The following is a 24,181-nucleotide window of genomic DNA, read 5'->3' on the forward strand; positions in this document are numbered from 1 at the left end:
ACACCTTTCAGCCCGGGTGCAGTTGGCAGCAAGGCAGGCTTGAGCTATCGCGGCCCCGCTCTGCCACTGGCTGGTACCACAACGGGCCCTTTCCCCAAGCAAGTGACCGTTAGTGAGCAACTGTCCACCAGCGACCGTTAGAGGTCCTGCTCAGCCATTGGTCAGTGCCATGGTAAGCCCCGCCCCCAAGCAAGCGGCCATTAGTGAGCAACTGTCGACCAGCAACCGTTAGTGTTTCTGCTCAGCCGTTGGTCAGTGCTACGGTAAGCCCCGCCCCCAAGCCGGCGGACCCCCGCCCCCCCTCCTGCTCCCTCCCTCTCCTATATAAATGGAGCCCGAATTTGGACTGAGGGAAGATGGTTTTTTGAGATGCTAGTCTGCTGTTCTCGGTTTACTAGCTTTCTGGTTAAAGTCGTTATTCCTTGTTCCAGCAACTCATCTCCCCATTTATTGGCCTGTCCTATGGCTAGCAGAACAAGCTTGGGCTCAGTAATACAACGAGCTCGATGGGGAAGCCTGGACCACTGCTCCCTTCATGGATGGGGACACTGAGGCTTGGAGAGGTGAAGTTACAGCCTAGGTTCCTCAGAAAATTAAAACGACAGCCACCATCTGACCCAGCCATCTCACTTCTGGGTAGCCAGCCCAAGACAATGACATCAGGATCTCAGAGAGCCAAGTGCACTCCCATGTTCACTGCAGCCTTGCTCTCCGACAGCCAAGATACAGAGACGGTCTGAGGGTCGTTCAGTGGTGAGCAGATCAGGAAAGTGTGGGAGATAGATACAGTGGGGTATTATCCAGCCATATAAGAAGGCAGTCCCGCCATTTGTGACCACACAGACAAACCTGGAGGATAGTCTGCTCAGTGAAACTAGTCAGACAGAGCGACAAGCATTGTATGGTATCACTTATGTGTAGAATCAATAAAAGCCTATTTCACAGGCATGGAGTAGAGCAGTGGTTGCCAGGCGCTGGTCAGGGGGATGGGGAGATGTAGGTGAGAGAGACCAACTTTCAGTTATAAGATAAAGTTCTGAGGACCTACCGAACAGCCGGGTGACCGTAGTTAATAATATGGTATTGTGTACTTGAAAGGTGTTGCGAGACCAAAGCATCCTCACCATACACATGCACACACACGCACATGCACGTACACACACACACACACACACACACACACAGAGCTAACTGTGTGAGGCGATGCATATGTTGGGCAGTCATTCCATGACGTCTATGGGCATCAAGTCATCACAATGTAGACTTGAAATACACAAAACTGAATCTATCAATGACTCCTTAGTGAAGCTGGGGGTCTAAAATCAGGGCCTGGCACCTTGTGGCTGGTGGGTGTGGGAACCCGGGTTCACGTGCAGGCTGTATACACTCTTAATCACAGGTGAGGCCTGAAGCAGCCCAGCAACTCTCTATTTTTCTTTTGCTGTTTTTCTCTCTTCCCCTTGCCATTTGTGTTTAACAGATTCCCAGTATCGAGTGAGCAGTGTCAATGCAGCAATAATGTTTCCCCATCTAAGGCGGGCGCATGTAACACCAACAGACTTCCCAATCGCCCTGAGATAACTGGGGTGCTGCACCACAACATAAAGCAAAGAAACACGACATTCCCTGAGACAGAGCTGCCTGACGGCAGTGGGAACTATGGTCCACCAGACTTCCCAAGGGGACCCCCAGGGGCTTGGAGCCCATGCTGGGCCCCCCAGCTTGAGGCCACACTTGCCTTTCCACCATTCTGGGGATCCTGGCGGAAGAAAGCCAGGCCGTGGAAGGGGGATGGTGTGGCTGGCCCGTGGGACTCAGGGCAGGACTGACTTGGGTCTGTGCTGGGCTCCATGTCCAGTCACCACCTTTGGAGTGTACAGAGTTCTTGGGATCACTGTAGGTTTTTGCAAAAAGCAGTGGAGCTGAAGTCACTTAGGATGGTCTTTAAGAAAAAAATCCTCAGTGGGCCAAACACATTCACTCAACGCCAGCCTCGGCCCCTAGTGAGATGCAGACTCCTGCTCATCTGTGGCTGGAGCACCAGGGCAAGGGGAGCCTCCCAGACACCACGTGCCATGTGGGGTTCTTCCCCCACTTTGAGTGAAGGGCTGCACCCCCCGGATGAGCCTGGCTCTCCCCTCCACCTCTGACGATGAGGCCCCCACACCTCCCATGACCAGAGGATCCAGCCTCTCCCGGGGCCTCTGTGTCACTGCACAGGCCTTGTCCATGTGGCCCCAGCATGCAGGGTGAGTCCTGTGTGGAACCTCCCAGCTCGCTGGCCTTGCTGCCCACATCGGAGCCATGCAAGAGCACCACGTGTCCGCTGAACAAGTGGATGAGGGCCCCTAATAATGATGGTGATGACGAGGAGGAGGAGGAGGTGAAGGGGGCTGAGATCTAAGTGTCAGTCCCTGATTCAGGCATCTGTGCGTATTAACTCATTTAACCTCATGACAAGGTTGTGTGTGTGGGGGTGGGGTGGGGGGTGGGGGGTGAGTCCTGCCACTGTTCTCACCTTGGAACTGGCAAGTTCACGGTCAGTGTCCAGGGGCAGCTGCAGCCACTGGCCGCAGACTGGACAGCTTTAACACAAATTCATTCTCCCCCAGTTCTGGAATCAGAAACCTGTGATCAAGGTGTGGGCAGGGCTGAGCTCCCTTCAGAGGCTCCAGGGTCGGGTCCCTCTGGCCTGGTCCAGCCCCTGGGGGACTCCAGGCCCCCCTGGGCTTGTGGCCACATCACCCTGACCTCTGCGTCTATCTGCACAAACCTTCTCCCCTGGGTGGCTCTGTGCTTCAGATCACCCCCTCTTCTCTTCCAAGGACACCCGTCATTGGATTTAGGGTCCACATGCATCCCGGGTGATCTGGTGCAGAGGTCAGTAACTTACTTCCATCTCCCAAGACCTTTCATTGGAATAAGGTCACCTTTGCAGGCAGCAGGAGGAATGGACAGCTTTCGGGGCCACCACTTAGCCCACCACACTTGTCATGAGGCCACACGGGAGAGCCTCACTGGGTTTGGTGCAGGGAGCTTTGAAGAAGCGGGGTTCCAGAACCTCAGTCCTGGGGCTGCCTCAAGAAGACAGTGAGGATGAGGACACTCGGGCACAGGGACCAGATGCGCAGGGCCCGGAGGTGCACTGGTGGGCGTGGGGCTCACCTGCAGGGAGCCTGGAGCCTGACGTGACGGCCCAGGGCCGGGGGACACAGCGCATGCGTTTGGGAATGGACACATCCCAGCACGGACGAGGGGAGGCAGGCCCGGGCGCTCAGGCCAGGGGAGCCCAGATCTTCCTGCTGCCCTCAAGGGGCAGGTCGGATGGGCATAGGAGGGAGCCGTGGTTTCAGCGACCTGGGTTGGAGTCCTGGTCTGGTGCTGTGTCTGGCGAGTGACTCCACCTCTCTGAGCCCACCTTTTGCTCCTCTTTGCCATACATGACCTGCTTCACAGCTCGGGGGAGTTCCTGGTGCTCTCAGCAACCCTGCCCAACCCCGTGGCTGGGGCCATGCCGCCTCTCCACGAACTTGAGGCCGTTAAGACCACCCCTGCACAGACTTTCTTTGCCAAGAAGCTGGAAGCCGCCTCCGCTACCCTAGGAAGCCCTGGGGCACTGAGACCCAAGAGGCAGCAAGCCTCTAGCCTGGGGGCTCCCAGGCATGGGGCTGACCACATGGGGCGCTGTGACATGTCTGTGGATGGCCCCATACGGCCAACCCCGTCTTTCCTGTTACAGCCCAGGTTTATTTCTGTGCGCTCAGTTGCACGCAAAGACCCAAAATATATTCCTCCGAGTCCGTGGAGATTTGTCTCGACGGTGGTCAAGAAGCAGTGCCCGGGCCGGCATCCCTGGGAAAACACGCTCCGCTGTTTACGTGAGCGACAGGGTCCCTCCCAGAAAAACATCTGGCAGGATCGGGAAAGGGTCGTGGGACTCGTAGGATGAGAACACATATGGGATGTTTTAAACCTTGGTGCCCGGCCTGACAGCAGTCTGCTCCTGGCGGGAAGAAACCGTGAGACGCCGGTCCCCTGCTCCAGGCGGACGCCCCAGAGCAGTGGCTTCTGTCGGGACTGGCCCCTTGGGTGGGGAGTCTGGAGGCCACAGAACCCCAGGGGCCTTGGCGTGGGTGTGGGCAGGGCCAAGGGGCTCGGGGAGGGGACGGGATCAGGGCCCTTGCAATAGACTGCCACGAAATGCTGGACAAAGAAATATAATAAGAAAACAAATGTCACACCTTAAAGTTGCTAAAGAGCCAAGAAGGCCCAGAAGAGTGACTGGGACTGTTTCATCGAAGGTGGGGGAGGGGAGGGGGAGGCTCGCCCAGCACATACTGGGCGGGGTTAAACCTCCGTTCCCGGCTCAACTCACAGGAACAGAGACCTCCCCATAGTCGCTCCTGGCACTTTCCTTTTAGAAGGAAGAAGGGAATCACAGAACAAGCAAAAACGTCCCCAGGGTGGGGGGCGGGGGCGGATTCCTGGCGGTCAAGGATGCCAAGGGCCCCTCTTGGTCCCCACGGCTGCCTGAGTCTGCCTATTGTACATCACGGTCACCCGTCTATGCTGAAGGGCGGGCTCCGAGGTTGTTGGAAGGTTGGTCTCAGCGAGGCCGAGCATGGGGTCCCTAGATGCCCCCAGAGGGCTCCGGGGCAGTACACCTCCCCAGCCCACCCCAGAGGGCCCCGTCACTGCCATCAGGGAATTAGGGGGTGCTGAGTATGCAGGCCCGAGGGTGGTGGGGGCGCCTCCACGGCATCCTGTGTGTGCACCCCACCCTGGCTCATGGTCCAGCAGGAGCTGTGGGGAGCGTGTGTACACGGCAGGGGTACACAGGACAGCTCCCAGGCACCGCCGGGCCAGGAAGCCCTGGAGCCCCAGTGGGACGCCTGGGCTGGACGTCTGACCACCACTGGGGCCTGGTCAGCTTGCCCCTCTCTGTGCCCTCGGCTTCCGCAGCTCCAAGGATAACACCACCCGGAGGGCCTCCGAGGCCAGGGCTGCTCTGCGGGAGGGGTTGTGCTCTCCTCGAATGTGCTCAAGGCCTGTGATGCCTGGTCAGTCCCTAATGACCGGGTGCATTCTTGGCAGCCCTGGGGCCTGCTTGCTCTTCCTGTTGGCACCGGGGTCCCGCGTGGGATGAGCTGGAAGGCTGGCTCCAGGCTGGGTCTGTCTGTTTAGCTGAACTTCGTGCCCCCTGGGAGGGAGAGCATCTGGCATGGGGTGGGCCTCATCCCCTCCTTCTCCTGCTCGGCGCCAGGACCGCCCTCCTTCCAGCTCCCGGAGTGGGAAGACAGGGGCCCTTTCTGGGTCACCTGAACGTGTCATCTCACGGGAGCCTGGCTTGATGATATTTGCTGAGTGATCCAGGGGGGCTGGGGGGACAGTCCTGCTGAGATCCTACTGTGTGCTGGCCGGGGATGCTCCCGCGGTTCATCCCCGACCTCTGGCAGCATCGCTGGGTTCACTTAAATACTCGTGGATGAGGGGGCAGTCTGGGACCACCACTGGGGGCTGACTCTGACTTGCTCACGCCCACCCTTCACCCAGAAGGCTCCCGGAGGGGACAGGAAAGTGCCCAGTCCCTGGGAAAGGGTCCACAGGGAGGCATTTCTGCCCCATGGTTCCTGCTGCCCACGTCTGCACCGCCCAGGAGGAGCGGTTGTGGTCACTCGGGCACGGTCACATGGGGTGCTGGCACAAGCATGCCTTCTACACATCCTGGACATGGTACCCTCGACTGTCTCCAGTGAGCCAGGACCCAGAACGCAGTCTCTGAGGGAGCTGGGGCTGCAGGACTGGTTGGGGAGGATTTACCCCTCAGCTCTCGGCATAGGGTCTGGCTCCCAAGGCCTGACTTGTTGAAGGAATAAAAGACATGTATTCATTCACAGTCCTGCTTTGATGATGGGTGGGTAGGTTACTCAGATTCACCCTCTCATGGAAAACAATTAAAAAAAAAAAAAAGTGTGACGTCTTAAAGTTGCTGAAGACCTGAGAAGACCCAGAAGAGCAACCGCCTAAGATGGGGAGTCTTAACAGAAGAACCCTCCTTCCCCATGGAGCTGGACTTCCAGGAGACGACACTTTCAGTTGACCCAGAAAGGGCCTCCCTCCTCCAGTCCCAGGAATTACAAGGAAGGTGGTGTTGCTGCCGAGCAGGAGAAGGAGTGGGTGAGGATCCCAGTGGGTCCAGGCACATCAGCCCGTGACCTTGGCTCAGGGTGGTCCTATCCATAATGCCCTCAGATGAGTGGAGAATGCAAGTGCCAAGCCTTTCTGGATAAGGGCACCTTCTTCCTGGGCTTGGGAACTGCCCCACGGGTTATGTAAGGGTGGTGGCCAGTGGGGAAGAGCGCCAGGCCCACCAGGATGAAAGACAGCTGGAAGAGAACCAGCAGAAGTGACCCCCTCAGCTTTGGGATTCTGAGAGGATTACATGGATAATAAATCCAATAAATCAGCTAAGCTCACCTCGTTTAGAGAAATAAACCTCAAGATAGAAAGGTCCTGCAAAGGACAGGAAACTATTAAAGAAAATGACACAGCCAACTTGGAAAAGAACCAAACAGAACTTGCAGAAATAAAAAAGTGTCATAACGAGAAGTGAAAATACAACAGACACTTTGGAAGACACTTGACCTCTTCAGGAAAGGGAGACGTGGGGGCACAGAGCAGGAGCATGCTGACAAGGTATGCAGTCCCCCTGCCCCAACCCCCTGCTCTCCAGGAAGAAAAACCAATCCTGATCTGTAGCTGCATCATTTGACAGTTTCCATGGTGTAAACACTCCCGCTGTGGCCTGATTCATGTACCAAAGGGTTAACACCCAGCTGGCAGAATTCCCGATGAGCCAGAAAGAGCTGGCTCTGGCACACAACCGGCCTAGAGACATGGGAGGACATCAGAACCACAGCCAGAGGGGCACAGATTTCAGCCCAACTACCTGGAACCCGGGCAGAGCTGTCCTTGGGGAACTTTAAAGACAAGACTCTTAAAACATGTCCAGAATTCACTTTATAACAAGTACGCAAAAACCAAAGTACGCAAAAATCCACAAAACCAAGAGAGGCCCAAAGGAAGCCAGGCGGGGTATATAAAGCCTCAGGACTTAAGACTCAAGAGACATAAAAACTTTATGGCCAAAGAAATTAATATGTAATGGTGGAATTATGAATAGAGATATGAATAGCTTCAGGACTAGACAATGGCCCCTGACACCTCACTGTAAGAGAGGCTCATGGCATAGGCACTAAGCCTAGAGGTAGGAGAGAGATGGGGCTGAAGACCATGTTTTGTTGTTCAGTCACTAAGTCACGTCTGACTCTTTGCGATGCCATGGACTGCAACACACCAGGCTTTCCTGTCCTTCACCATCTCCCAGAGCTTGCTCAAGTCAGTGATGCCATCCAACCATCTCATCCTCTGCTGTCCCCTTCTCCTCCTGCCTTCAATCTTTCCCAGCAACAGGTTCTTTTCCAATGAGTCAGTTCCTAGCATCAGTGGCCAAAGTACTTCAGCTTCAGCATCAGTCCTTCCAACGAATATTCAGGGTTGATTTCCTAGAGGATTGACTGGTTGGATGTCCTTGCTGTCCAAGGGACTCTCAAGAGTCTTCTCCATCACCACAGTTCAAAAGCATCAATTCTTTGGCGCTCAGCCCTCTCTATAGTCCAGTTCTCACGGTTCAGGGCAAAGAGTGTGACATGAGGACTCAGCACCCAGGTTCAAGTGCTGGCTCTGCCCCTGTTGGGCCCAGGGGCCTTGATCTCCTTGCCCCACCTCTCAGGGCCTCAGTCCCTTCCCTCGGTAAAGGGACCAGACCCCTGTACCACAAGGCGGGTCAGGGTGCCCACACAGGGTGGGGGTTTGCGTCCAGGCTGACAAATCCCCAAGAACATCTGTTGCTGCACTGTCCTTACATACGGAGTTGTTGAAATTAGACTTGAGGTGCCTCAGAGTGGAGAACCCCCACCCCAATGTCCAGGCCATGAGGAGAGACCCACCCCCCAGCCCCACTCCATGCTCATCACCGCGCTTAGCCAAGTCTGGGAATGGTCTCAGGACACCAGCTCATGCCCACAAGCCCTCAGCTGGAAACTGCAAGAAACATGCCTCTCCCCCATCCCTGTTTCCATGGCAACCCTTCCCACCCCCCTGGGAGGAAGGACGTGCCATCACCTCCATTCTACAGATGGAAAAATTGAGGTCCCGAGTGGGGAAGCCACGTGCCTGAGGCTGCTCAGCCCCCAGGACGTGGCCGGGCTGGGTCTGGACCCGCACACGTGGCCTCAGAGGGGCTGGGCGGGGTCCGAGCCTCCCTGGGAGCTCAGGTGCCCTCACCGCCTGACCGTGCATCCTGGAGTCTGGTGTGGAGGTGGCTCCCATCCTCCTGCAGGCAGCTCCTCGCTTGCTCTTCAAAAAACAACTTCCACAAAGACGGGAAACAGATGCCGCCGCGGCCCCCACCAACTCTGGGGAGGAACGAGCAGAAACTACAGCCCGCCAACTCTGGGGTGCGGTGGCGAGCCCTGAACGGCAGCATGAAAGCAAACTGACCCTGTAGGGTTCACGTGTCTGCGGCCTTAGCAATTCTGCCAAAGCCAGAGTCAAGTTCAACATCAGGGCAGTGCAGGCCTCAGTCACCCCCAGTACTTAGCTGGGATTTTACTGTGTGGCCTTCTCGGCAATGACCACTGGACATAAATAATGCTCTGGCTTTGAGGCTGGACTTGAAAAATGCTGATGGGTTTCAGTTACAAGGAAACATGTTGGCCCACAAGCTGCTCTTGTCCGTTTACTGGGAACCCTGGCCGCTGACCCCAACGCCATCGGAGGGGCAGAGGAGTGGGGGGTGGGCAGAAGAGGCACTTCTGGAGAAGGAAGGCCTGGGCCGCCTCCCTCCAGGAGCTTTCCCCCATCATTTCCATCCTGTCTGCTGCCCCAAGGATCTCTGACATGACACCCCTTCTGGACCCTCATGTGTGATACTGACTTCAGGGACCGTCTTCTGGATCAAGGTGTCAGATTCTGATTTGACAACCAGGGCCCCTCTTGTGGGTGGCTGGGGAAGCAACTTTTAAGCTGAGTTCCTCTGGGCCCAAGGTACCTGGGGGAGGGTGGGGTGCAAGTGGGACACCTGTGATCACAGCCAGTCGGCCAGGTTCAGCCTCCATGCGTCCTATACATGAAGTTATGAGCACGTTTCTTCCAGGCCCACCACTCCCCACTCCGCTGGGTTCCTGGCGCGGGGCACCCAGTGTGTGTGGGAGTCTCTGTCTGGGCTACCTCTGGGGCACTGGACAGGGGATTGGGGACTTGCATGGACACTGGGGGGGTGTACTTCCTTGGGGAAGTTTCTGACGGCTCCTGGGGAAACACCTGCACGCTCCGCACACCTCCAAGCATGGAGCAGGGTCAGCAGTTTATACACCCTGGGAGCAGGTGAGAAGTGCAGTATGGGGCACTGCTAGACCTGCTGAGTCTGAACCTGCATCCTGACAACCTCAGGGGCTTCCGTGCATACCCCGGGACCCTGCACCGAGGCAGCCAGGCCAAGGCTTGGTCCCCGCCAGACCACCTGCCCTGCTCAGCCCTCCAACCCCGAGCCGTGTCTGCCCCACCCATGGCTGCACCTTGAAGGGTCCTGCGTGAGCTTCCCCCACTCCTGGGATAACCGCTCGTGTATAAAGGCTCAGCTTTGAGGTGGGGTGAATGGTGCCCTCCAAAAGAGACACCCACATCCCAACTCCCCATATTTGCGAAGGGGCCTTTATTTGGAAATGGGGTCTTTGCAGATGAATCAAGTTAGATAAGGTTACAGTGGATTAGTGGGCCTTATGCAGAATGATGGGTGTCTTTACAAGAAGAGGAGAGATGCACAGAGAGGAGGAGGCAGTGTGAGGAGGAGGCGGAGGCTGGGGGGCTGTGGCCACAAACCCAGGAATGCCTGGAGCCCCCAAAACTGGAAGAGCTGGGAGTGTTATTCCCCCAGAGCCTGGGGGGCACCCGGTCCTGCTGGCACCTTGACTTTAGACTTCTGGACCCCAAAACTGGGAGAGAATCAATTAGTATTGCTTTAAGCCTCCCCCCTGCCCCCAGTCTGTGGCCGTGAGTATCAGAAGCCTCTCTCGGGACACTCAATGTTCTGTGTCTCTAGGATCCAGCCCCCCCACAGTGTGCTCAGCCAGGCTGGTTTTCCCCCAGTCATCACGGGATGTCTGCTCAACAATAAACCTGACTCGGGAGAAAGGCTCACACCGCATACAGGGGCCCCGTTGGTGTGGGGCTCGAAGCCCATTTTGCCCCAGAGCGGCTCAGCCTCACACACCCGCTGACCCTGGGGGAGCAAAGGGGGTCACACACCTCTGCAACCCCTGTGACCTGCACACCCTGCCCGGTCGCAACTGCAGACGACTGGGCCAGCAGACATCTCGGGGTGGGGGGGACTTGCTCATCTGCCCCCATTCCTCTTGCATCACTGTCCTTCTGCATCCCCCCATCCCTACTCCTGGGCTTCCCTTGGGCTTTCCCTGTGGCTCAGCTGGTAAAGAATCCGCCTGTAATGTGGGAGACGCAAGTTCAATCCCTGGGTTGGGAAGATCCCCTGGAGAAGGGAAAGACTACACTCTCCAGTACTCTGGCCTGGAGAATTCCATGGACTGTATAGTCCATGGGGTCGCAAAGAGTCAGACACGACTGAGCAACTTTCATTTCATTCATCCCTGTCCCTGGTCCAGCCTGTCTAGCTGGCCCTCCATGTTGGGGCCCCGGGGGACACTGGTGACATCTGGGGACATTTTCGGTTGCATTTAGGAATGCTGCAAGATATCAAATGCCAGCAACTCCAAGGCCGAGAAATCCCACTTTAAGACTCTTCATCTTTTGGGGGTCATTGTTTGAGTATCCAACGGAGTCCAGGGATTTCTCTCTCCCTGGGGAAGCATGCATAAGCCCCAGTTTTGTTTCGCAGTGGACAAGGCTGTGTGGCTGGGCTCTCTCCGAGGCTATCTTGTTCCCCAGACCCTCTCACTTCTTGTAATCAGAGCACATTCGGGAATGAGTCATCCTAGGCGTCTCTCCGCTAATCGCGCTGGCGTGGACCCGTGCACACCCCGCACGCTGCCTGTGCCCAGCGGCCCCTGAATAGACTCTGGTCTCGAGCAGGGGAAGGCAAGAGGCTGCCTGGGGCCTGACTCACCTCAGGGGACAGCTCGGGGTTGCAGGGGCCTTGGAAAAGTCGCTTATGATCTGAAGACGCCACAGGAAGATGGTTCATGCTCAACTCCAGCTGCTTTGAAATCTTGAATTGTCTGGTTTATGCCACAGTAACATTTTCATCTAAAAAGGGCCCAATCAGGGACTTCCCCAGTGGTCCAGTGGCTAACACTCTGCCTTCCAATGCAGGGAGTCTGGGTTCAATCCCTGGTTGGGGAACTAAGATCCCGCATGCTGCAAGGTGTGGCCCAAAGTTTTTCTTTTTTTAAAAAGGCCCAATCAACTGCTGAAAACCTTTTGAGGTTATAGAACCAAATCATCACTGAAATTTGGGGTCACTGTGACCTTGTGATTTGTATTAATAATAAGAAATACATTTTTGGTCTTTGTCCCCCGGCCCTGGCACAGAACTCCTAAAACTCTGGGAATTTCCTAAGTGGGGAGAGCAGTCAAGGTGTCTCTTGTTAGGTGAACGAGGTGACTTTTTGGAGAGTGATTCCTTTCCAAAGGGTGGGGGCTGGTTGCCAGGGGAACTAACCACATGGTTAGAGGATTGGAAGTTCCAGTCCCTCCCCGCCACCATGTCTGGGAAAGCGAGAAGGGCTTCCGTTTGAAGAAATCACCAACAGCCAGTGATTTAATCAATTGTGCTTGTGTGATGAAACCTCCATAAAACCCCCCAAAACAGGGTCTGGACAGCTTCTAGGGTTGGTGAACACGTGCAGATGTGGGGAAAGTGGGCCTTGGACAGCATGAAATTCTGTGCCTCCCCCTACACACCATGTCCTATGCATCCCCTTCCATCTGCTGTTCCTGAGTTTATTACCTTTTATAATAAAGCTGTGATCTAGTAGGCAACGTGTTTCTCTGAGTTCCATGGACCACTCTACAAATTAATAGAACCCAAAGTCGTTAGAACCTCTGAACGGTAGCCAGTGGGTCAGAGCACAGGTGACCATCTGGGCTTGCAAATGATGGCTGGAGTGGGGGGAGGGTGTTGTAGGGCTGGGCCTTTAACCTGTGGCGTCTGGCAGTACTCCCAGATAGGCAGTGTCCACACTGAGTTACATTGCAGGACCCCCAGCTGGTGTCAGAGAAGGGCTGGGTGGTGCTGGGGGAAACAACGCATGCGTGTTGGAATTGGGAGAAGAATCCTCACCACTTATTGGTACAACTCGATCTTTTCTGGTGGCCATAACCACTGTCTTTATGTTTGCTGTTTATTTCAAAGTCAAGAAGTTTTTAAAAAGATATGTGTGGCGAAGGATTTAATTGGACTTGGAAAGGCTCTTCTTTCTCCTTTGTAAGGATGGCCATTCCATTATCACATGAGCAATAATGATATATGACTGAATATTCACATCACCAGTGAGAATTTCCCGAGTGCCAGACTCTAAGTTAAGCACTTTAGGATAAACCAGTGATGTAATGGCTTGTTTCCCAGGTGGCTCAGAAGAAAAGAACCTGCCTGCCAATGCAGGAGAGGCAGGAGACCTGGGTTCAATCCCTGGGTCGGGAAGATCCCCTGGAGGAGGAAATGGCAACCCATTTCAGTATTCTTGCCTGAAAAAGTCCATGGATAGGGGAGCTAGGGGGCTACAGTACACAGGGCTGCAAAGAGTTGGACATGAATGAGCAACTGAACATGCACACAGTCATGTAAAAACTGTTGTTATCTCTGTTTGACAAATGGTGAAGCTTTGTTGTTGTTCAGTCATCAAATTTTGTCTGATTCTTTGCGACCCCATGGACTGTAGCACTCCAGGCTTCCCTGTCCATCGCTATCTCCCAGAGTTTGCTCAAACTCATGTCCATTGAGTTGGTGATGCCATTCAACCATCTCATCCTCTGTCGTCCCCTTCTCCTCCTGCCCTCAGTCTTTCCCAGCATCAGGGTCTTTTCCAGTGAGTTGGCTCTTTGCATCAGGTGGCCAAAGCACTAGAGCTTCAGCTTCAGCATCAGTCCTTCCAATGAGTATTCAGGGTTGACTGCATTTAGGAATGACTGGTTTGATCTCCTTACTGTCCAAGGGACTCTCAAGAGTCTTCTCCAGCACCACAATCTGAAAGCATCAATTCTTTGGTGCTCAGCCTTCTTTGTGGTTCATCTCTCACGTCCGTACATGATTACTGGAAAAACCATAGCTTTGACTGTACAGACCTTTGTTGGCAAATTGATGTCTCTGCTTTTTAATACGTTGTCTAGGTTTGTCATAGTTTTCCTTCCAAGGAGCAAGCGTCTTTTAATTTCATGGCTGCAGTCACCATCCACAGTGATTTTGGAAATAAAATCTGTCACTGTTTCCACTTTTTCCCCATCTACCATTTATTTGTCATGAAATGATGGGACCAGATGCTATGATCTTAGTTTTCTGATTGCTGAGTTTTAAGCTAGCTTTTTCCCCATCCTCTTTCACCCTCATCAAGAGGCTCTTTAGTTCCTGTTCACTTTTTGCCATTAGAGAGGTATCATCTGCCTATATGAGGTTATTGGTATTTCTCCCGGAAATCTTGATTCCAGCTTGGGATTCATCTAGCCTGGCATTTTGCATGACATACTCTGCATATAAGCTAAATAAGCAGGGTGACAATATACAGCCTTGACGAACTCCTTTTTTCATTTTGAACCAGTCTGTTATTTTATATCCAGTTCTGACTGTTGCTTCTTGACCTGCATGCAGATTTCTCGGGAGACAGGTAAGGTGTTCCTATCTCTTTAAGAATTTTCCACAGTTTGTTGTGATCCACACAGTCAAAGGCTTTAGCGTACTCAATGAAGCAGAAGTAGATGTTTTTCTAGGATTTCCTTGCTTTCTCTATGATCCAAGAGATGTTGGCAATTTGATTTCTGGTTCCTCTGCCTTTTCTAAATCCAGCTTGTACATCTGGAAGTTCTCAGTTCATATACTACTGAAGCCCAGCTTGAAGGATTTTGAACATTACCTTGCTAGTATGTGAAATGAGTGCAACTGTACAGTAGTCTGAAGCTTTATGCCTTGCGAAGGACAGGCAGAAGGTCTGGTATCTGGCCAGGAGGGTGTGAATTATTGGACGCTGGGGTAGGGGGTCCTTTCAAACTTGAGATTTTAAAGTTGTAGTCAGGAAAGAGTGGCAGAGACAGAGAATGAGTCCCCGGTGAACAGACAAGGCACCCATCACACTGCGCCCAGGATCACAGTTCCCGGGACAGGCTCCACCACCAGGCTCCCTCCAACCTCTTCTGCTTCTGACGGAGGCCACTGGCTCCTCCAGTTATAAAGGACACCCTGAAATCAAGCCTCTATAGTAGCTGCATTGTTCCAATAAAAGGCCACTGGGCTGGCTGGGTGGGACTGGGAAAAGCCAGTGTGAATGACTGCTCTCTCTCCCGAGCGGCCCCAGCTCAGGTCTAAGCCAAAGCGAGACAGAAAACACTAAAGGACCAGCATATGTCTGTCTGTGGCTGCTGCGCTCAGAGCACTTCAGAGACAGGCTCTCGGCCACCCGGTTAGGATCCAACTTTGCGTCCTGACCATCAGAATGTTTTAGGTCCCTCACATCCTCACAACTCCAGTAGGAACCAACCCCACAGCTGAACTCACCGAGATCTGCCAGGTAACCAAAGCCCCACCAGTGGGGTGGTCCCTGCTGGCCTTGACCTCCGGGTCAAGGTGGAACAAGGGCCGTTAAGCAAGTTTGGTTGCTTTCAGGCAAAATAGCATCAAAGTATGAAAGAGTGTTCATACCTGCTCCCCGGTCACTAGATTTCTAGCCTGAGTACTGCGAAAACCTTCTCGTCACCAGACCCAAAGCGTTCACCATTTAAGGACTGGGTGGTTCTCATTGAATAAAACAGGAAACTAACACCCCCTTCTATTTTGAACGTTCTCGATGGACTCACGGCTCCCGAGGTCTACCTGCTGGCTACGTTCTCTGCTCTGAGCATGCTGTTGAGACTTCAGCTGATTCTTGGTTAACCTGTACAGTGACAGCGCCTTGGGCTGGGGGCCTGAACCCCCAGTGCTCACGGAAGGAAGGCCCCCAGCCCCTCATGCACAGAGAGGTTAAGCAGCCGGTGCGGGAGCACCAGCAAGTCCGCTGAGAAGCTTGGGGTGGGGGGCGGACTGATGGTCCCCAGGGTCACCAAGGTCATCTCTGCACACTGGCGTGCTTTGCCGCCACCGGGGCAGCCTGCAGATCAGGTGAGCGGACCTTCTGCTTTACCCGGGAAACGTGCCCTGACAAAGGCTCTCCGGCTTTGCCAAGGAGGGGAGCTCCGGAAACCAGTGCGACGGTCACCGAGTTCGGTGCACCAGGGCCCCCGGGGGATCAGCCTGGCCAACCTCCTCACTCGACAAGCTGAGAAACCAAGGCCCTGAGAAGCCGAAGTCGAGCGCCAGGGAGGCTCCCGGGAGAGCTTCGTCCTCTGCCCAGCTTCCCAGGGGAGGAACTGACCGGAGCAGGAAATGACCCCCCTGGTCAGGGCGGAGGAGCCCAGCCCCTCCTCCGGGGCAGCGGTGGGGGCCGTCCGGCGGCTGCCTTCCCGCCCGCCCCCCCGCCCGTCCAGGATCAGGGCCACTTACATCCTCGTCCCGCTCCAGCTCCAGGCCGGCCTCCACCAGGTTGCCCTCGTACTCCTCCCGGCGGAAGCGCTTGTCATCCTCGTGGTAGTCCAGCGGCGGCTCGGGCTCGCCCGCGCCCACGGGGCCCGCCTTCCCGGGCAGGGGCTGGTCCTGCCGGGCGCTGCGGGCGGCCAGGCCCGCGTCGCCGTGCTGGGCCCTCCTGGCCAGCGTCCTGCCGCCCGAGGCCCTCTTGTGATGGTACACCAGGACATAGTCCACCTTGCGCTTGCCATCGCGGAAGTACAGGCCGAACTTGCACTCGGCGTCCGGGTCCACGGACAAGGAGTTCAGCAGCTGTGGGGAGGAGACAGCCGCTTGCCGTCAGGGGCTCGGAACGGGCCTGCAGAGGGGAGCGCGTCGCCAAGCCACCGGCCGCCCAACCGCCCGCCACCCCACGCCGCCCACCCTCTCCACTGCTGCCCTCTGATGGCAGGGGCTCAGGCCGCCTGAGCACACTGCAGAAGGCCCTGCCTTCCAGGGACTGGCATTCGGGAGGAGCCGTCCCTGCTCGCATCAAGTGCAGATGCCAACCTTGGATGCTCTCACGCACAGGCGTCCTGGCTCTGCGGAGGAAGGGGGCGGGCCCCCTGGGGAGGACCAGCGGCTCGAACAGGGTGTGGATCTGCAGGGCCAACCCCTAGGGGGTGCTCCTCTCACACAGCGTCCTGGGCGGAGCAGAGCAGACCACATCTGCTGGTTGTGACTCTGATGGCCAGTGAGCCTGGCGACGGCAGGTCAAGGTGACCACCAGCCTGTTATAGCCCTCGCCTGGCCTGGCTCTGCCACTGATGAGCCGTGCAGTCAGGGGCCAGGCACCTGCTGTGTTAGTCTGGGTTCTCCCAGACCGACTCCCAGACCCTGAGTCGAGTATTTGGGCTCAGCTGGTGGTCTCAAGGGCCAGAGCGAGGGCAGAGGTGGTAGAGGTGGGATCAGGGGTCAGGGGAGCTGCACGCGCAGTCCTGCCTCAGTTTCCTCCTCCGCCTGTCCAGGGAGCCAGGGAGATGGAGCCTGGGGGGCAGGGCTCAAAGTCCAGGCACCCCACGGGCCCACAGCGCATGGCTTCTGTGGAAATCACAACCGGCTCTCAAACTCCCACGGGAGTCAGACGGTTGTCGAGGGTATTAGGGTCCCCAGCAAGCTGGTCTCAGAAATAGGAGAAAATAAATAAAATCACACTGGGAAGAGGCCTCACTCTGCACCATTCAGAGTCCTCAGAGCTGGGCTGGGGCTGAGAGGCCGGGTCCATGGCCCGTTCTGGGAGGGCCGGGGGGCTGGGGGGGCAGAAGGAGGCCCATCTCCCCTCCCCCAGCCAAGGACAGAGACCACGGACCACCCCAGCATCTTTGGTGGGTCATGGGGGACGGGTGGCAAAAAGTTGTTTACCTCAGTTTGTCGGGGAAACTGAGGCCTGGTGAGGGGCGCCTGAGGCGACGATGCACGCGGGCTGAGTCCAGCCTGGAGTCCGCACCCAGGGACCCCCACCCAGAGGTACCAGGGACCCGGGGTGACACTCCTTCCCAGCACGGCTACATCCGCTCATGCAGTCCCTGCTCGAGGCCCACTAGAATCAGGGCTACTGGATCTGGAGGAAGTTGGGGTCCGGCAAGTGAAGCGGTCAGCCCCGGCTGCCCTTGCTGACCCTTCGTGGCCTGCTCCACTGGACACTGTTGCATCACTGCAGCCGCCCAGCTGGGCCACGGTTCCAACCCCCCTGCTCCCAGAACCACAGGGAAGGTCAGGGTGGAGGGGGGCTTGGGGCAACGAGAGCCCCCAGGTACATGTAGGCTTGGTCCCTCTCCAGCGAGGAGCCCTGGGGGACACTCTCCCTGCTCTGTAAAATGGGTGGATAATGGAAGCTGCCCCCAGCAGCAGCGAGGAGGACTCACTGAGTTAAAGAGCACCCGGTCTGGGTGGACCCTCCTGCTAACTCTTGGGACAGGTGCCCGGAGGCCATCCCGTCTCCCAGCCTTCCATCCCGGTGCCAACAGCAGGCGCTCAATCCCCTGGATATCCCAAGAGGGGCACGGAGAGCTGGTAGAGAAGGGGTTCCTCTCCTCGCAATGGGGGTGGGCAGAAAAGCCAGAAGGCCGCCCAGGGACAGTTGCAGACACTGGCAGTGCTGATGAATGACGCTGCTGCCGGCGGGCAGGGTGAGTGCACGGGAGGCGGTCAGCGCCAGGTGGACACGCGGGCCCCAGGCAGGCAGGGCTGAAGGGCACAGGGCCTGCTGCCAGCATCCTGGGCACACCAGACCCCCCGCGTCTCTACAAGGGGCTCCTCCTTATTTTCCAAATGGGCAACTCAGATCTTTCGAGCTGACCCAGGGGCCGCGTGCAGCGCCCGAGGGCGGGAGTGCTCCTCCTGGTCTGCCTGCACCATCCTCCCGTTTCCTCACCCACCTCCCCTCACGGGAGTCAGGACGCCTCGTCCCCTCCTCCCTGTCTTTTTAAACGCTCGGCACTAACTGCGTGGTTCTGGAATGAACGTATGCGTGTGTGAATGAATGACACAGGGGTGGGTTTTGCACATGGCTACTGGTAGGGGCCACCAGATCAAGCATACGGAAGCTGAGACTCAGCCAGACCAGAGTTTAGACACTACACCCCCTACCCCAGCTCTAAGACTCAGTTTTTCCATCTGCAAAATGGGGACAAAAACATCTCCTCGACTGAGGTTGGGGAAAAGTGAAAGTATTAGTCGCTCAGTCATGTCTGACTCTTTGGGACCCCTGGACTGTAGCCGGCCAGGCCCCTCTGTCTATGAAATTCTCCAGGCGCAAGAATACTGGAGTGGGTGGCCATTCCCTTCTTCAGGGGATCTTCCTGACCCAGGGATCAAACCCGGGTCTCTTGCACTGCAGGCAGATTCTTTACCCTCTGAGTCACCAGGGAAGCCCAAGGAAGGTAGAAAGATGGCTCCTTGAGCTGAGGGAAGAAGAGGTCAGGGGCCCAAGTTCCCCTTCACAGTAGGGGTGCCCTGAGCCAAACACCATGAACAGGGAGAGGGCAGTCTACCTGCCTCTCCAAACTCTTAGAAAAGAACAGAGGAGGAGAGTGGAGCCCTGAATCCACACCTTGGTCGCTGCACTGGGGCCCAATTCTTTCTTCATACTTATTTTTTTATGGCAGTATAGCTGATTGACAAGCCTATGTTAATTTCTGCTGTACGGCAAAGTGATTCAGTTATACATATGTACATAGTCTTGTTGTGAAATGTTCTTTTCCACTGTGGTTTCTCATAGGATATGGAACATACCTCCCCGTGCTCTACAGTAGGACCTTGCTGTTAAAAACCTACATCTGCTAACCCGTCTCCCACTCCGTCCTTTCCCCGCCCCCTTGACAACCACAAGTCTCTTCTCTGTATCCAGAACCCAGTGTATTCTTTAATATGGCTTCTTACCTGGAGTTGGAGCTCCAGGAACTGAATTCACTCATTCGTGTGCAATAGACCAAGTCAGGGCATGTCTCAATGATCATTCTAAGAGAACCTGCTATATTCACTTTTTCCAAAAATGGGGAAAATGAAATCAGGGACCTGCAAAATTTCTTTCCATCTTGGGACTCTCTGAATTTCAACTCCAATCTGAATATCACTCTGAAACACTTTTACTCCAAAAAAATTTAAATGAAATCACCCGCATTGCATATTAACTTATGATTAATGGGCTAATTCCGTGATCCATAGACAGATCGTCTCCAACAGCAGATAAAGAGAACGCGCTCTTATCTCGCAGGCAGGCAGACGCCAGCATCAAGTGTCTGTCTCCGGGGTGTCTGGGCTTGTTGGGACATAGATTCAAGGCCACTGACAGCCCTCAGTGTGAAGGAAGAAAGTAGAAACACTCAAAGATTAACACAAAGAAAACTTCATGAAATGAGTTGCACCCACCAATCTGGGCTCTAACTTTTGCATTATCTCTTATACCTCTTACTACAGGAACAAGGAAATGACATTTACCCTTGAACTTGGGAATGAGAATAAGGAGAGACACAGACAAGGAGACTGGGGCAGGGTTTATTCTGACGGCCGATGTAAATGATGTCGACACCCCCAGTATGGGATGCGAGTCTGGGAACCGGATGGGGACTTTCTGAAAGGCAGTCCACGCCCTCTGGGCTTCATCTGCTGGGAGCCGCCTTCTCTGGGTGACTCAAGGTAGTGAGTGAGCAACAATCGCTGGCATGAGCGGTCTTAGGGATGCCCTGGGAGGCTCTCCCTGGCACAGTGCCTGCCCAGCGGCACGGACAGGCCCCCGGCTCCCGGAGTCGCTGCGTCCAGCCTCTCTGAAGCCCTCTCTCTCTGGTGGGACGCTGCTCAGCCTGCCTTCCTGTGGCCACGTGCCCCTGATTCACAGCCCTCCAAGCCCATCATACCTAGAACCTCCCCATAGTAAGAGCTGTGTGCAAAGGAAGACACACCAGTCTCCTCTGGGCTTATCTACTTGTTTCTGGACTGCGGAGACCTTGAAGGAAGGGCCGAGTGGCCTCTCTGCAGACTTTGTGGTTTGGGAGGAGCAGAGAGCTCCTAGATGGGGGTGGGCCATGGGTCCCTGAAGTAAAGCTCAGAGCCCAAGAGCCATCTGTTAAGAGCTCCAGTTTTCATTTCACCACCTGTCTCTCTCAAGTTGAATCCGGTTAACCTCTGGGATGTCTGTTTCTCTTCATTATCTTGGCTGCCACCCCTATCTCATGCCTCCTAACCACTGCACCCCTCCTTCCCACCTGTGAGTCTTTATATACGCCACTTCTTTGTACGGAAGGCCCCACCCCACCCAATTATGAATATAACCGGCCTCCTCTACTCCAGAATGTTTGTCCCTGCAGTAGGCTGTCCGTGGAAACCCGCCTCTGTGTCTTGGCTCTTCCGAGCTCACCTCCCAGCCGGTGGGTGACACAAGACAGTCCTCTGCCCCCCTCTGGCCCCCTCTTTTTCATCTGCAGGGACAACACCTACCCGCCACGGTTACTGAGAGAGTAGAATGAGTTAACACACAGCGACTGGCCTATCGCCCTGGACACGGCCCTTGTCCCTGTCCTGGGTAACCTCCACTACTGCTGCTTGAGCCCCAGCTGGGCGGGGTCCCCTGTCTCATTCCCTCTGGGGGTGCCCAGGATCCCGCAGGGCCCAGCACTTAGCAGACACACACAGTGTGGGCTGAAGCGATAACCCCTAAGCTTTCAAGGCCACCACCAACAGCTGTCCCTAACACTCCCAGCATTTTGGAGCAGGCCCAGTTGTAAAAGACACCCCAAAGCCCATGGGAGCCCAGTTGTGATCTGAGGCTGGGGGTCTCTGCCTTTCCTGGAACCCACGCCACAGGCACCTCCCTGGATGCCCCCACTGACTCCGGCAGAGGCTAGAGAGGCAGGCAGGAATAACCCTGGACTTGGTCAGAGTAGAACAGGGCAGCTGGGGCTTCCGCATTTCCTGGGGAGGGGCCCGGGTGGTGCTTGGGGGAAGAGGGGAGACAGGGGAGTCTATTTTCTGGCCCCAGAGCCAGCAGAGTCAGCGGGGCTCCCTGGCTGAGGCATTGGTCTCAGCCCTTTCCTCTTCTGGCAAACTTTGTTTCAACTTTAAGCTAAAACCCTCAGGGGCGATTTCTGACCTGGGATCAGAGGAGACCCCACTAGGGGCTCCTAGTCACCTGGCCGGGTAGGTGCTGGCCCACGCGGCCTGGCTACTGTCCAGGCCAGGCGCAAACGCGGGGTTGGGGACCCGGGTCAGCGTGGAAAGACCGACGGGCCCCGGCGCCTGTTGCCCGGGGCGTGGGGAGCTCCCAGGCCTGGCACCCCGCACCGAGGCGCGCAGCTGTGACCCGAGGCTGACTGCGCGATGGGGCCTGGAGGCTGCTACCCTCCCCGGGCGAGGCGGCTTCCCCACCCCCACCCGTTGCCCCAAATCGGCACCAACGGGAAGGGAGCGTCCCACCCCGGGCACCAGCCGCGGGCTCGGGCTCGCGCTGGAGCTGGGCGCGAAGCGGCTTCGGGCGGGGACTCGGGGCCGGGGTGGGTGGGCGCGTGCCTGCGGCGGGGCCCACGTGCGCCGCTGGGCGCCCCCCAAGCGCCTAGAGCCCCGTGGACCCGGCGCCTCCGGTCCCACCCTCCCCGGGCGCGGCGCAGGTGCGCGGCCCTCCCTGGCGATCGCGGCTGGCGGCCGCCCGCACTCACCGTGCCCTCGGACGGCAGGTAGCCGATGTCCTCGATGGCGCAGATGTTGATGATGTGGACGCTGCGGTCCTCGGCCGGGAGCGTCGAGTACTTCTCGTTGACCCTCATCGCGGCCGCCTGTGCGCCGGGACCGCCGGGCGGCGCGCCCTCCCCATCCACGGCCCCGGCGGCCTCTGCAAGCGGACAGGCGGCGTTCGGGCGCGCTGGCTCGCAGGGGGCCGGGCCTCCCGCTCCGCCCGCCGCCCGCGTCGCCCGGCCCCGGCCCCGCGCGCCGCGGTGCAGGAGCGCCCACCCTGCGGGTACCGCGCCCTCTCGTGCCTGGACGCCCCGCCGGCTTCCTTCGCCTTCAAGAAAGATACCAGCGCTTGTGCGCTCGCTTATGCCGGGGCGGCGGCCACGCGGGTCAGATTTTCCGTAGAAATTTAAACACAGGAAGAAAGTATTCCATTCCTGCGGGGCCCCTCCAAGTTTTATTTTTATCCGAGGAAAGTGCCCCTCGAGTTGCTTTTGAGGGAGGCCAGGGTGTCACAGCAGGGAGGGAACGTCCACCAGCCCCCACCTTCAAGAAAAGGCTGGGATAGTGGTAGTCCTGCTGCCGGGTCACCTTGCAGCCGAGAGAGACGCTTCTGAGGTTGGAGTCACGAATGCTCTCCCTGCCTCTTCCCGCTCCACCCCTGACTGACTCCTGGTGGCCTCTCAGCTCTCACCTCCTCCAGGGAGCCTCCCCTGCTTGCTGCGTGCCCGCCCTGTCCAGCTCCTCCCCAGAGCCCCCACTTACTGAAAGTTTAGTACTTTTGTGCCCAGGCACGAGCAGAGTCTGGAATACAGTTTATCTCATTGAACCTACAGCCCGGTCCTCCTGTTGCAGAGGGGGCTGGGGGCTTCAGAGGCCAAGGAAGGGGGTGGGCCCCTGCAGAGCTGCCTCCTTGTGTTATCTCTGCTACCTCCCAGAGGGATGGGGAAGGTGGCTTTGATCTCTCTCCTCCCTGGGCTAGCAGGGGCCCCGCCCATGGTAGGTGTTCCTGGGTGCATTTTTAATCCTCCATCCCTGCAGAAGGGGGATGAAGATCTCCAGGGGCAGCCATGCTCCGGTTTAGCCTTTGGGGTCCACACTAGCAACCCTTCCCAGTGGGAATGATGTCTCCTTTTTTCCTGCCTCTTAATTTCCTGTTTGTTCCTCTGGGTACATACCGACTGAATGCCACTTCCTCCAGAAAGCCACCCTGGACTGCCCCTCACTTCATCACTCAGGCCCAAGAACGTGTCTCTACCTTGACGGCAGCACTTTCTTTATGCCGCTTGGTTTAGCAGTGGCTTCCTACAGTTGCTACTGTGACACAGTCCATGGTGTCACAGAGTTGGACGCCAGTGAGCAACGAGCACTTTCACTACTTCCATTTTTCATACAACCAGTTGGTGCTCAATAATTGCACGGTCACTGAGGAACATTTGGGGTCTACAGAAATGATGACAAGCTGCCTTCTAAAGTCCTGGTGGCAGCAGCCTGTTTTGGCTCCAAGAATGGATTCTGGGATCAGACAGGATAGAGTGGGGGAGATGGGGTGGGGTCTGTTCCCGCTCTGGCACTGTCCAGCCCTGTGACTTTGGGCAAGTCACCTTAAGCCTCATGGATCCTCTGTCTTTTCCCATGAACATCTAATGTGTGTGAGCTCAGATGGGGTGGGGGAGGCGGGGTGGGATCTGTTCCTGCTCTGGCACTGTCTAGCCCTGTGACTTTGGGCAAGTCTCCTTAAGCCTCATGGAGCCTCCGTCTTCTCCCATGAAACTTAGTATGTGTGAGCTCAGTGCTGGGTTGGGGGCAGCGCTGGGTAGTGGCGGCCACGGTTACTACTCCTGTCATCTTCTCATTGCCATGACCTTCTCTCCTCCCCCATTCAGGCTCAAGTCTGTAAGTTTCTTGAACTTGGAGAAAAGCAAGAAGGTTACTCCATCCTTGGGCTGGCCTTGCCAACAGGAGCTGAGTGGCCCTAAAGGATTCTGTCTACACCTTGGACAGCTAGAGTTGGTTTGGAGAAGTGCTCTAGGCTGCCCAAGGTCCCGCCGCAAACAGTCTTTCACGGTCTCTGCCATACCTGGGAGATCTTACCCCTAAAATTTCAAGTTTTCGGGGTTGGGAAGACACACACACACACACACACAGAGGATTATGTAACTTCATTCATCCTTGTTG

At 56.3% G+C, this 24,181-nt stretch overlaps 1 protein-coding gene across 9 annotated transcripts in view; it reads right to left on the minus strand.

Moving 5' to 3' along the window:
• ANO1 (anoctamin 1) overlaps positions 1 to 24,181 on the minus strand; it is a 169,287-nt gene that overhangs the window by 72,778 nt on the left and 72,328 nt on the right. For 5 of the 9 annotated variants that reach the window (XM_043451829.1, XM_043451828.1, XM_043451830.1 and 2 more), the window contains exons 2-3: positions 21,991 to 22,163; positions 15,782 to 16,114 (exon numbers count right to left, since the gene is read on the minus strand). In XM_043451829.1, the coding sequence (XP_043307764.1) occupies positions 15,782 to 16,114; positions 21,991 to 22,163 (506 nt within the window). Of the gene's footprint in view, positions 1 to 15,781; positions 16,115 to 21,990; positions 22,302 to 22,549; positions 22,662 to 22,768; positions 22,788 to 24,181 lie in introns of those variants that run through there. The other 4 variants (XM_043451836.1, XM_043451837.1, XM_043451835.1 and 1 more) reach the window with 3 other exon arrangements.

This window comes from Cervus canadensis, chromosome 29, assembly GCF_019320065.1.
Source record: "Cervus canadensis isolate Bull #8, Minnesota chromosome 29, ASM1932006v1, whole genome shotgun sequence".
Lineage (NCBI taxonomy): Eukaryota > Metazoa > Chordata > Mammalia > Artiodactyla > Cervidae > Cervus > Cervus canadensis.